This window comes from Aspergillus tubingensis, assembly GCF_013340325.1.
Source record: "Aspergillus tubingensis WU-2223L DNA, scaffold_6, whole genome shotgun sequence".
Taxonomy (NCBI): domain Eukaryota; kingdom Fungi; phylum Ascomycota; class Eurotiomycetes; order Eurotiales; family Aspergillaceae; genus Aspergillus; species Aspergillus tubingensis.
The window spans coordinates 1,024,543-1,037,833 of NW_023336280.1; the positions used below are offsets into that span (position 1 = coordinate 1,024,543).

General features: G+C 52.4%; 3 protein-coding genes across 3 annotated transcripts; 1 reads left to right on the top strand and 2 right to left on the bottom strand.

Moving 5' to 3' along the window:
* Positions 1-4,508: 4,508 nt before the first annotated feature.
* AtWU_04101 (putative general amidase) lies at positions 4,509-6,428 on the top strand (the record flags this gene model as incomplete). The annotated part of the gene is made up of 3 exons (XM_035499212.1): positions 4,509-4,802; positions 4,856-6,176; positions 6,265-6,428. The coding sequence occupies 3 exons, from the start codon at positions 4,509-4,511 to the stop codon at positions 6,426-6,428; spliced, it is 1,779 nt and encodes a 592-aa protein (XP_035355105.1).
* A 173-nt stretch (positions 6,429-6,601) lies between these two features.
* Positions 6,602-8,314, bottom strand: AtWU_04102 (putative pyridine nucleotide-disulfide oxidoreductase; the record flags this gene model as incomplete). The annotated part of the gene is made up of 1 exon (XM_035499213.1): positions 6,602-8,314. One exon carries the CDS (start codon positions 8,312-8,314, stop codon positions 6,602-6,604), a length of 1,713 nt encoding a protein of 570 aa, XP_035355106.1.
* A 973-nt stretch (positions 8,315-9,287) lies between these two features.
* On the bottom strand, positions 9,288-12,608 carry AtWU_04103 (ankyrin repeat protein; the record flags this gene model as incomplete). The annotated part of the gene is made up of 1 exon (XM_035499214.1): positions 9,288-12,608. One exon carries the CDS (start codon positions 12,606-12,608, stop codon positions 9,288-9,290), a length of 3,321 nt encoding a protein of 1,106 aa, XP_035355107.1.
* Between the last annotated feature and the right edge of the window lie 683 nt (positions 12,609-13,291).

The following is a 13,291-nucleotide window of genomic DNA, read 5'->3' on the forward strand; positions in this document are numbered from 1 at the left end:
GAAAATGATACGAGTACGCTTAGACTCGGAATTATTGCTATCAAGTCAGCAGAGCGCATCTTAAATGATTCACCACAGCCTGATGAGAGTATTCATTAACATGGTCTATCGTGGCTAAGCGAGCTATACCCCGGAGGGACTCTATCTCCTCAAGGGCCTATTTTCAGGGTCATCAAAAGCCGAAGGACTTTGCAACGTTTCGGCGTCTGATGATAGGCAAGATCAAGCCCGAAAATGTTATGGGTACAGTCATGATCCAGTACGTGTCATGTTCCTACCTTTTCTCACCCGCCTTCTAATGTATCTTTATTGATGGTATTACCAGACGACAGTCGTACTGTGAATTGTATATCGTCCCATTTGAGCACATTCCCAAGAGCTGCAACAATAAATTTGTCTCCGTACCGCTGAGGAGCAGTCGGAGTAAAGGTCGGTGCCACACAAAAAGCTTCAGATGGCACGGGAAACTTCTCATCGACCACAACTGTCGCCTCTGTAGCTGCTGGACCAGAACTGAGGTAGTGAAAAGACGCATCGCGGCATTTCAATTCAGAAAGCAGAAGTATGGTGCAGATGTAAGGCTGGAACATGATGCTGTGGGCAACTTTCACTGAGACCGCAGAGTCCGATAGCTTGCTTGGACGTTTGTGGAGATCTTGCTCGGCATCGGGAGAAAACTGCTATTTACAGCACAATGGTCCCCTCCGGAGTATCGTCTCCGCTTGATAATCCTGTCGGTGCCTCTGTGTGGGCGGTTCGACCCAATGGAGACTATCGCTCTGGAACCACCTGCGACCCAAGACGAAGCTGGGAGTCTGCGGGCCCTTGCTACTGATCTCGAATCACTTCCTAGAACGCTACCAAACAAAACCAGAACGACTGTTGCCATTGGGGCTGTGAGATTCTAAACAGGCAACATAAGAAGGAGGACATGCAGTTCGGATGTGGCGGAGGAGGATATAACGATAGGGAACTGGTTTCTTCAAAGATGATGATACAGGCAACCACTTTGCTTTCCCGCAGGCCTACTAATATGGGGGCAAAGTACCGTCGAATTTGTGTCTGTCATCTGCATTTAGCGTGGTAGTCTTATGGACCACGCAAGGATACTGGAATTGCCATGTATCGAACAGTCAGTCTACCCTCCCTGCCAGTGTGCTTTGTTGGGACTGACAGCCCATAGACACTCATATCCAACGATATGCCACATCTTTTACATGTTGCCGTCCCAAGGGGTTTATAACGTCTTGCACATGTGAATGATAATGCTCGTAAGAGAAAGTTTATGTTGTATCCCGGTTGGAAGTCAGGCCATGTATTTTCTTCTTCTCTTCCCTCCTCATGCCCCGTTCTTATCACTTTAGCTTCCCTGCACTCTGGCAGCCATGCCTACGTATCCTACTGTTCTGAACCAAGTGCGGCATTTTGAAACCACAACGGTCGCGAGTGGAGCAAGTAATTGTGCTCTTGCTGTTCTGGGTGGCAGTACGGAAATATGCTGGATCACGAAAAAAAGTATTGGAAGACCGCAACGGTTGTCCAGTCGCACTCTAGTTGGACGAGAATGTGGCCGCGATGTGGCTTCGGAAAATCAGACAATTCCACATTGCATCCAATCTTTGAGTTACGGCGCTCCGTCAATAACCATGGCGTGGTATATCGGGCCAACGACTTTGCGAGTTCCCCGGTGGTCACGATGTTGCCCTGGAATTTCAAAGTGACACAGGCACTTGAAACCCGATGCTCCCTATGTTTGGTATTTTGAGATGCATGATGTGGCAACGCCATCCCTTTCGAGATGACCATTGCCAAGCTCTTTATTACTGTTGTTCCAATGCGCTCTTGAACCACTTTCTTGGATTTGTTCGATCTCTTTTAGTATGCGGTGGATTCGATGTAGACAATTCTTGGACCGGTATATAACTTCGAAGGATTGGCCGCTGGCACTTGGCGACATGCTTCTGGAAAAGCCAGAGGAGGCACTCACTACCTGTGGTGGTTTTTACATGGACGGTGTCGCAACAGCTGAAGCTCCCAGGGACTTAACATTTCACCCAGATAATAGCTATTTTTGGACAAGCCAGGCGTCAGGAACTACTCGATGTAGACCTTGATGCAACAGATGCGGGCGAATGCCCACAAGAAGTTCCTTGGGATTTGAGCTGTTCAAAAACTGTGGAGCAAGCACTGTAAAAACAAGAAGCCACAATCAAATCATCCACGCTCGGCCTGTCGCTCAGTTGACAACAGACGACAACGAGCTGAAGCAATGCGGTCCAAATTGCAACCGTTAATCGACCAACAGCTGGTCCCTGAATCACATACACCAGCTTTCTCCGGCTAACGCCCTGACGATCACCCAGCATCCTTTATGCTGGCCTGGTTGGATCACAGGAATGGGAAGGACAAATCATCATGCAGGGCCAGGGAAAATGCTACTCTGGGACTTCCGATGCCCGCCTCGATATTGTGTAGGTGTCTCCAGATATGTACTTCTCATGGCTGTACTAACTGTTCTAGTGATCAATTTAACCACGCCGACACTACCTTACTGAAGTTATAAACATTCACCATGTCTACAAGTGGCTCATGCGACATTTGAACGAGTCCCCAGTTAAAGACAGCCACCAAAACAGCTCCCCTTGGTCCCCCCTCTGGCCCAGCTGTGGCAGTTCTCGACCCAGTCGGAGATAGCCATACCTACTGCCCTCTTCGTGGCATGGAAGCTGGAGCGACCAATCTCCGTCGTTCCTCGTGATGACACAGACGGCTAAACAACATGTCGACACCGGAGGAATGTTGTTGTTGAGGGCAGCAGGGCAGATTTTGGTACGAGCAAGACTTGAAAGATGCGCACAAATACTCGCGTTGCATGACAAATGTTGGGCTACGAATGCCGGAGCCCAACTTCATGTCCACATTTGAATGCGGAGTCGAGCAATCCTCTCGGAAGCGGCTAGGAGGTTATGGCTGCAGTGATGATTCTCTCTCTATTTATGGTAGACCATAATGCGAGAGTCTATTGTGACTCGACAAGCTATGTCATGAGCAGTCGCGTGCCAGTTCCACCGAAGAACCATGCTGATCCTTGCTTTGGCAAGTGTTTCTGCCCGACCTACTGCTTCAAGTAGGCTCAGCTGGTTCATACGGTTCGGGCCTAACAAGAAGTTTCCCTGTCTAAGGATAAAAAGCTAGAAGAGATAGCCCATTACGACCAGGCGTCATGGGTCCATGGCGGCGAATTTGACCCTGAGAATCCGCTTTTTGATGTTGACCAGCTCGAAGAACCTGCTGAGACAGACCAACTGCGCGCGAAAAGCATAAAGACCCTAACCATGTTCTGCTCGCAGCTGGCAGGGACATATGCGACAAGGTGTTGGAGTTTCATGGCTTGGGTCTATATATTATGTAATTAATCCTCATACTCCCCTTCAGCCAAGGTATCCGAAAGTGATAATCCAGCTCAAGATAATCTGGAGCCAAGCCAAAGGTCGCAGTCCCGAATCAGTGGAAGGGTCATTTCACTGCACTAGGGAGTCCTCGATTGTTGAGACAGACTGTCGGTATCGAGATCGCTACCTACCTGTATGTAGGTATTACAAAGCCCCGGGAAGCTGTTTTCAGTTGAATATCAACACTCCACCAGCCTTTTCCGACTCAACATAATCTGCTGTTTCTTTTGCTCGTTTGCAAGCTGCGGAACGGATGAGCTGGTAACACGTCCATGGTAAGTCTTCTTTTGCCTACGAGGATAAAAGGAAAAACTGGCTTACCCGTGGTAGGATACGCATTTGACGATAAGATTCCACTTCGCCCGAAACAGCGCATGTTTCCGAAGGCCACGAAGGGAATTTCGATGAGCGGCTGCTATTTGGCTATCAGGCTACCACTCATCGACGCTGTGATATTCGGTCCAAATCCGCCAAGACACCCGAAAATGACGACGTCCAGTGGTGGAGGAAGGGAGAAACGTTTCCGCTACGGCAACACTGATTGCTTGGACGATTATAACGACAGCAGTGACAACACTACTGTGTTTCTTCGTTGGTGGGGTGAGCCAGTAGGGGGATATCAAATTTCTGGCCATGGTCAAAACTTATGCCTGACGGCGAGGTGGTGGGACGAGTAGTTGCATTTGTGAATGTGAGGTGCTTCCTTATGCCTCTGTTATCGCTGCCATATCCTACATGTACTCTTAGCTGCACACTCGCAGCACCAGGCTGCCCCTCTACATCAATTGTACAACAGTTTATCAGCCAGTCACCATTTCAAATATTTTGTAATCAATTCCTATACATTCTTCCATAGCTATGGTATATTAAGCTTACCGATTATCCGCATCGGTCCCCTGGCGTAATGTCCTCCCCTCACGTGGAGTCGGGCCTCGGCTGCGTTGCTTCTCCGCATTCCCCAAATATCAATCAATAACACCATTCTCTACTTCTCTCCTGTTCTCGTCAACCTGAACCTCAATTCCCATCTAATAGCCATCAAAGCCAAGGATCAACATGCCCGACTATCAATCCATCGCAGCTCGCAAGCAGCAGCATTTGGAATCCCTCATCCCCCCGGAATGGCGTCTCGACGCCTCACAAATCCCCGCGGGGATGCTCTCCGTCGCCGACTCCGTCACCAACCCTTCCTACAGCGAGAGCATCAACGTCGTTGATATTCCACGAACTTGCGGGCTACTCACTCCTCATGAGCTGCACATCACCGAAGACTACGACATCCGCTCCCTCCTGACAGAACTCCACTCCAAACGCCTCACCGCGGAAGAAGTCACCCGCGCGTTCTGCAAGGTATACCCAACTCCATATAAGAACATCACATCCCTAACCTCACCTCATCTCAGCGCGCCGCCATCGCCCAACAACTCTCCCGCTGCCTCTCCGAGCCTCTCTTCACCCAAGCCCTCGCCCGCGCCCGCACCCTCGACACCCACCTCCGCAACACCAACACCCCCATCGGCCCACTCCACGGCCTCCCCATCTCCGTCAAAGACACCTTCCACATCACCGGCGTCGACGCAACCAACGGTCTCGCCGCCCTCGCCTTCCACCCCTCCACCAAAGACGCCGACCTCGTCACCCTCCTCGAATCCCTCGGCGCCATCATCATCACCAAGACCAACGTCCCCCAAACCGTCTCCACCCTCGATACCGCAAACCACCTTTTCGGCCGCACCCTGAACCCCCTCAACCGCCGCCTAACCGCCGGCGGCAGCACCGGCGGCGAAGCCGCCCTCCTCGCCCTCCGCGGCACCACCCTCAGCTTCGGCACCGACATCGGCGGCAGCGTACGCATCCCGCCCATGTGCGTAGGCAAATACGGCTTCAAGCCCAGCCACGGCCGACTCCCATACGGCGGCCAGCAAGAGAGCGGGCATCTGCCAGCGAAGAACCGTATCGCATTGCAGCCTGTGGCAGGAGTGATGGGCCACTCCGTAGAAGACATAGGTTTAGCATTGGCGGAGATCGTGCCCAGGGCAGAGCTGTTCGGAGAGGACTGTATACCCGGGAACTGGGGACCATCCCCAACACTAAACCCAAATTTACCCCAAGCTACTATGAAGCAGAAACTAACCATCGGCATCCTCCGCACCGACGGCCTCGTCGAACCCCTCCCTCCTATCCGCAACATCCTCAACGAAGTCGCTACCATCCTCCACCATCATGACATCGACCTCATCGACCTCCCCACCCCACCCGCCCTCCGCAAATGCCAAACCATCGCCAACAAACTCATGGGCATCGACGGCGGTAACCCCATGCACGACCTCCTCGAACAGACCAACGAGCCCCTGATCCCCTGGCTCCAGGGCCGCTCGAAGCGCCGTAACCCACTCACGGTACCGGAATTATGCGAGCTGCAGCATCAACGAGCACAGGTCCAGCGCGAGATGATGAGCATGTGGACTTATACCTCACCCACAGAAAACCAAGGAAATGAGAGGACGAAGAGGAGAATAGACGCAATCATCCACCCCGTCGCACCGCACCCCGTCCCCGAACACGACAAGTATAATGCAGTCGGGTATACCTCATCCTGGGTACTGTTGGATTACCCGGCGGGAGTGGTGCCGGTGCGGAAGGTGAAGATGGAGGATTTGGAGGTGGGGAGGGAGATGAAGGATCCAGTGAGGGGGAGTTGGGATGCGAAGAATAGGGAGTTGTGTATGTTGTCCCCATTCCCCTGTTTTCTATGATATTGTGTCTTTGGGTGTTGTGATGTGTTGTGCTGACCAGAGTATGATGGATGCAGGGGACGAGAAACTCGTCGATAGACGCATATATCTTGATTCGCCGCTTAGCGTGCAGGTCATTACGCCTAGATTGCATGATTATGAGCTGGTCGTGGCGATGGGGGTGGTTGATCGGGCTGTGAAGGAGTTTTATTCTAAGAGTCAGGATACAGCGAAGCTATAGATAGATAGATAGATATTACGAAGCATCTCCTAGATATACATATATCTGTATATACATGACATACACACATACTACCAACCTACACCCCACCCCCATCTTCTCAAGAGCAGAGATAAGATAAAAAAGAGAAAAAGACCCGGAGAGAGAGTAAGTGAGGGAAGGAAGAAAGGAGGTTAATACCTCGAAACATCCCTCCCAAAAATCTGATTGAGCAACCACCTAAACCCAACCCTCAATTTATTCCTCCAACTAATACTCATGGTCAAATAGGCCGAATTCCACACCACCCAAGCCATCCGTCCCGTCAACCCCTCGGGCAAATACCTCCCACCATCCTCTTTATTGTCATGCGGGATCTGCATCAACGCCTTCGCATCACCGATATACGCCAACGTCCCCATGTTCCGGAACGAAAAGGGCGGCGCCGTCGCAAAGTCATCTTTGTTCAGCCGCGTCGCGAGCCACTTTGCTTCTTGGAAGGTCGCTTGCGCGGTTGCTGGGGGTGCGCCGGTCTCGGGCATGGCGTTGTCGCCGAGAGCGTAGACGTCTTGGAGGATTGCTGTTTGGGGAGGGTTACTTTCGTCATCGGAGGAGGAGGATTCGAGTTGCACGCGGAGGTGGCCGTCGACCAGGAGGGCGCCGACGTTGGGAGCTTTTTTGACGTGCCAGGTTGTATTGGTGTTGGGGGTGGGGGTGGTGGTTTGTTGGGTGCTTGATGTATCACTGGAGGTAGGGGCTTTCAGAAGGGCAGAGTTGGAGGGAAACTTGTCGACGGTTGTTAAGGCGTCACGGACGAATTTGTTCATTGCGTTCCCCGTGGCCCAGACGCACATGCCAACGCCGACTTCGCCTTCTTCCGCTGTGGTGAGGGTGAGGCAGCGCTTAGGGTCCATTTCGTAGGGTGGTTCAGCACCGGGCTCGCCCCACCGAAGGCTCTGGACGTGGTGGGAGGGTTTGATCTCGATTCCTTCCTTTTGCATGGTGTCCATGGCGTATTGGGAGAGTTTCTCGTCGAACATGGAGAGGACTTTGGGGGCGATGTCGTAGAGGGTGATTCGGGGGATGCCTATGAGGGCTGGGTAGAGGGCGACGAGGTCCTTTACGATGAAGTCGCGTAAGGAGGCGGCGAGTTCCGTGCCTGTTGGGCCGGCGCCGACTATGGCGAAGTGGAGGAGGTGAGAGCGGAGCTCTGGGGAGGTGGTGGGTAGGACGGCGAGTTCGAAGCATTCTCGCACTCGGCGACGGACTTTGCGCGCGTCTCCGATGTCTTTGAAGAAGAGGGCGTTTTCGCGCACGCCGGGGGTTTTGAAGGTCTTGGAGACGGTGCCGACGGAGATCACGAGCTTGTCGTAGGGGATGGTGAATGTTTCGCCGGTTTCCCAGGTGCGTTTGCGGCTGGCGGATTGGGTGGCATTGAGTTGGAATTCCTCGTCTTCGCTGGTCCGGGGTGTTTCGGTCACGCCGCTTTTCACGACGGTGGCTTCGCAGGTGATGGTTTTGTCGGCAAAGTTGACGGATCGCGCGGCAGCTTGAATGAAATCGACCTTTGAGGAAGGGTCGCGGATTGGTTCGACGATGTGGGAGAAGTCTAGGGAGCCGCCGGCGGCATCCGTGAGGAGAGGAGTGAAGACGAAGTATGACCGAGGGGAGATGATGATGGGGTTGTATTTCTGCGGAGAGAGCTTGCGAGAGAGGTTGTAGCCGCCCCAACCGGAACCGAGAATGACAACGCGTTCTTTGTCGTGCTCTTCGCGGAATGCGGTTGAGTGACTGATCTGTGTTGCGAGAGGTCTGCTGATGGTTATGGGCTTTATGGTTGAGCGGGAGACGGAGGTGAGGAGGGAGGATGGACGCTTGCAAGCGACGGAGTAGCCCGGTAGCCTCATTGTGCCATTGAGCGGCAGAAATCGGTCACTCTGTATAGATTGAGTCCTTCTCTGGTGAAACTCAAGCTGGAAACAGCAGATGAAGCGTAGATATGCGATACGAAGCTCATTGTCGGGTCAGGGCTGGTGCTGAGCACATGATGATATCATTCCCGGCCAGGATGGATGGGCCGGAACGGCGCGTCACGAATATCCCCTTTGTTGGGGATACTATCCTCTTTCCGAGACATATTTTTTCTCTCTTCAGCTCAAATCCCTTCATTGCAGACATGTACACATGGTGGTCGATCTGATCCACATGTGAGTCACGGTTGGTGCGCCCGGTTCCATCCGATGGCACATGGAAGACTTCGTCCGGAATGATAAGAGTCCATTGTTGAACGATCTGGAGCATCGGCTCGGCATCTGCTTCTCCCGTTCTAACTATAGGGATCTTCAACCTTATTTGGAATCTCGGTCTGGCCCCTAAACGGATTCGCAACCGGGATCGCCCGAGAAAAGTGGATGTCGTCCCCTTTGGCTAGTTAGGCACATGCGATGTCGGCGGATTGGAATGGAATTCCGGAAAGGCATGTGTACGTACATGTGGTTCGGATTAGGTGGGAGAGGCTCATGGGGGGTGACGAGTGACGAGTAACGAGAGATGAGAGCGAGAGAAGAAGTGGGAGAAGCTGGAGGGAAGATGGAAGTGGGAAGCGAAAATACACAAGGAGTCATGTGATGGGCACGTACTGAATAGAAGAACACTTGAGAGAATGTATCATCACCAGCAGTGCTCAAGGGAGCAACAACTGGACTTGTGGGAACTAATATACTGCAATAAAGAAATGGATGCTGTCATGCCATTCAAGAGTTCCAAGCAATTACGTCAATCCGCCGAGTGGCATGATCTGATCAACATCCTATAGCTTTTATCTACCTACGAAAATCATAAACTCGTCATTCGTGTCGGTCATTGGTATCATCAACTCAATCATCCATGGGACAGCAGCACAGTCCGAGTAGTCTCTCGCGTCGACACAGGAAGCAGGCTTCCCGCGAAATCCGTGTCCATTTCAACACTCTTCCGAGACCGACGAGCACTGAGGATCTTCTCGATCTCGAACGCCGTCGGCCTGATATTATCCTGCATACCAGCAGGGGATGCAGCCGCTCGTTTCTGCGACATCCATCGGCGCATTCGCCGGATGCCTTCCTGACAGACGTCTCCAATGTCATCGACAGACAGCGCAACCAAGATCAAGGGAATAGAGATGGCAAAGCCAATGCCAAACGTGTACTTGGCCACATACGGTAAATGCAGCTCGTTTGCCCCTTCGAACTCGGCCATGTTGATCGCGAAGAAGGACGTGATAAAAGACAGTGGGAGGAAAATGATGGTGACAATTGTGAAAACCATCATGATCTTTCCCTGACGCGTCGTTCCGGCCGCTTGATCGCGGGCGAACCGTGCCTCGAACGCGTTGGCATGTTTCTGCTTGAGATCCAGCAAGTCTGTAATGGAAGAATAGATTCGTTCGGCTTGTTTGTCCATCCGGTCAATATCCTTCAGGTGCATGTCGATCGTGCGCTGCTGTTCCTTGAACCGCTTCTTTACCTCATGCTGTGACCGCTGCTGCCCGTAGTAAATCTCACAAATAGCCTCCTGAAAGTCCAAAAGGACATTTTGCTGGTGTTGCAGGACTGTTCGGATCATGTTGAGCTCGTCGCGAATATCCTTGGCCTCCGAAAGAAGCTCGGTCTCTTGGCCAATATCCAGCAAGTTGTCCACAAAGAGGGGCTGCGCATCCTCTTCCTCCTCTTCTTTCAGAAACCGCTCAAAGCCGTTCTCGGCTGGCTCACCCTTGGTGAGCGGATCCCTGGCAAAGCGACTTAGCTTGCGATGGTTCTTTAGCCAATCCGATGCCTGCGCTGATGCTCGGTTGAACCGATTGAAGAGCACGGTCTCCCGGTCCGTGGCCACACCGATTGAGGCCTCAAACATGTCCAAGAATTGATACTCTTCGTCTCCCATGCGGTGACGATCGAACACGCCAGAGCAGCGGGTGGTGATAATGATAGCCAGATCGTAAACAGATCGCACCGGCTCCCGAGTCTTGGAATTAATGTCTTCAATGATACCATCGAGAACATTGAGAGGGTCATTCTTTGGCTGATCCCACCGCTGAGGGAAACTGGTCACAATCAAGTTCGTTCCCACAATCCACATCCACAGCTGGTCGACCATGAAGATTTTGGGCTCGGCCCAAGAGCGCTCACTACCTTGTCCCTTTGTCTGATAGCGATAGACGACTTGATCCTGGTCCCGAGTCTGCGTATCGATATTGGGGTAGAAGAACTGATCCAACGTGCGCCGGATATGCAGCGAAGAGGTGGATGACGCTAGGTGCGCGCTGATAAGAAGCTCATCTCTGGTGGGAGTTCGTGTAAGACCCGGGTGAGCAAAGTTGCGCGTCTCAGCTCGTTTAATCGCTTCCTGCATCTTCTTCCTTCGCTCGTCCGTTTCAAAGTGCAAGTAGGGCATGAACATGCACACATTGCAGGTTGTGTGGGTTTGCTCCTTGCACAGTGAGAGCACTGGCCGGTGCCTCTCATGGGCGACAACGGATTGGTTCCTGGATTCTGGCTTTTTTAATCCTCCGTTCTTGCTGTGCTTCGTTGTGTTCTTTCCCTTCTTTCCAGAGGGGGCATTATCGTTGTGCAGATTGGTATCTGACCGGTCGCCTTTGCCGCCTAGTTTCCGCCCCCTCGGGCTACCTCCCTCCGCTGGGGACTTCGGCGCTTCCAGAGATTGTCCATTTACCAAAATCCGGGGAGACATTATTTCCTTCTCTTCCAAGCTATCCTCCTCTCGGAGTCGTGCTGCGCGAGGGGTACTCTGACACAATGGTCGCATAAAGTGAGAATGGATTTTTTGTCCGCGGTGTTGATATCGAAACGACCTTTCAAGCCCCTTAAAGCTCTCTACATCGTGGGCTCCCTCCTCGATGAATGATTTAGTGAGCAAAGCTTCGACCCAGGTAAGATTATTAGCTGGCAGATGAATCCAGCGAAAGTCGGTCGCTCGACTGTCGGCTGGTAATGTGGTAAAGGCTTGTTTGCGCGGATTTCCTGGATCGCGACCATAGAGCAGATTGTAAACGGACGTCTTCTTCACCCGGTTCTCGTTGTGAAAATTTCCGAAGTCCACAACAGTAGCCTCGAAGCCTTCACACGCCCCCTTTGCTTCCGGCGTAAGCGCATCGACATTATTAAAGGGAGCCAGGAGCGACACGATATCCCGGCGCTTGAATTGGGCTGCTCGCAGGAAGGGCGTACTGCCGAAATTGTCGCGGATCCTGGTTTTAAGGTCTTTGAATTCCATCAAACATTCAACAATTTCCCGATGCCCTGCCTGCGCCGCCAGATGCAATGGAGTAATTCCAGTCAACAATTGGCTGTTGATCTGGGCGCCTTCCCGCAACAGTATGCGCACAATTAATTCAGCTCCTTTGTCACAGGCATTGTGAAGAGGCGTCCAGCCTCCATCACTCCTCGCATTGATATCTGCTTTATGTCGGAGTAAGAGTTGAACAATATCATCGCGACCATGGGAGACAGCAATGTGGAGGGAAGTCTTATTTCTGAAATCTACTGCGTTCACATCTGCGATTGGCCCCTCCGGTCGGGCAAGAAGCATCTCTGCGAATCGTAATTTGCCCGTCGCGCAGGCCCAATGCAAAGGGGTGCGACCCAAATCATCTTGACCTTGAACCCCGTCTAGCTTGCAGCTTGTGCGTAGTAAGAGCTCGATGACATCCTCGCCCCAATCGCATTGCTTATCGGCGGCCAGATTGTGCAAGACATTCCTCTTCTTCTGGTCCTTCGCATTGACATCTGCACCACGCGATATGAGCAGGTGGAGCACATGCCAGTGATTTTTCCATGCCGCCGTCATCAATGCAGTCCGACCTTTCTTATCCGTTATCTCCGGCGACGCGCCATAGTCCAGTAGGAGCTGCACGATGCGAACGTGATTGCGCTCGACAGCGCGTAGGAGCGGTGAAGGGCGGTTATTTGCGACATCGGTCTTTGCGCCGAGAGAAAGGAGGAATTGAGTCGCTGCGATCGATCCCCGCTCACAGCTGCGCATGAGTCCGATCCGCAGGAAGTTGTCGCTGAGCTGGCCATTGTCGCGAGCCAATTCCACGACGTGTTGCAGAGCCTCGACCTGGTCGCTCTCAGCTGCTCGCAGCAGTCGCGGTTCCAGACGATCATGCCCATCGCTCGCCATACTAGACCGTGATCTAGACATTGTATAACGCTGGCAGGAGAAGACCCTGGGGGTTCCTGCGATTCACTATCCCATAGTTCTGGGCGAAATCAAGAAGAAGTAGAGGTGGAGGCGTGGTCAAAAAGTTTTGCAGGGTAAAAAGTGTCAGCCGCTAGTGGTAGAACTGGCTGACGGCGATACATTTCACTGGCCAGAGCCGCACGCGATACGAGCGATCATCGAGACCGTCTAGAGAAGGATGGGCCTGGATGTCTCCACCGCGGGATGTGTCTAAATTTTGGTGTAGCGTCGCTAGCTCTTGGGGTGGCAGGGGTCCTTCATTGGCGGTCCTTCACTAGCGATAGCGCTGTTCCTGCGTGGCCAGACTCCTGACAGGCGTCTGGATGCATGCAGTGGTCTTGGATCATACTCGTTCATGAACCCTGAGAGAAGTATCCCGTAATGATTCTTTGCAGCATTCGGCGAGTTTCTCGGCTCACCTCAGACTTTCTTATTTCCCGCCGACAGGGAACTGAAAGTGAGGCCGAAGTTGAAGATGAAGAGCAAATGATCCCACAACTCATGCTAAATTACACGTGACAATTGCAGGCATTAGAAGGTGACATTCGATAACATAGGATAAATAAATAATTACCATCTCACTGGCTAGACAATTAAGGAACTTCTTCATGGATATCTGCCTCTGAATTAATCCCAGCCCACAC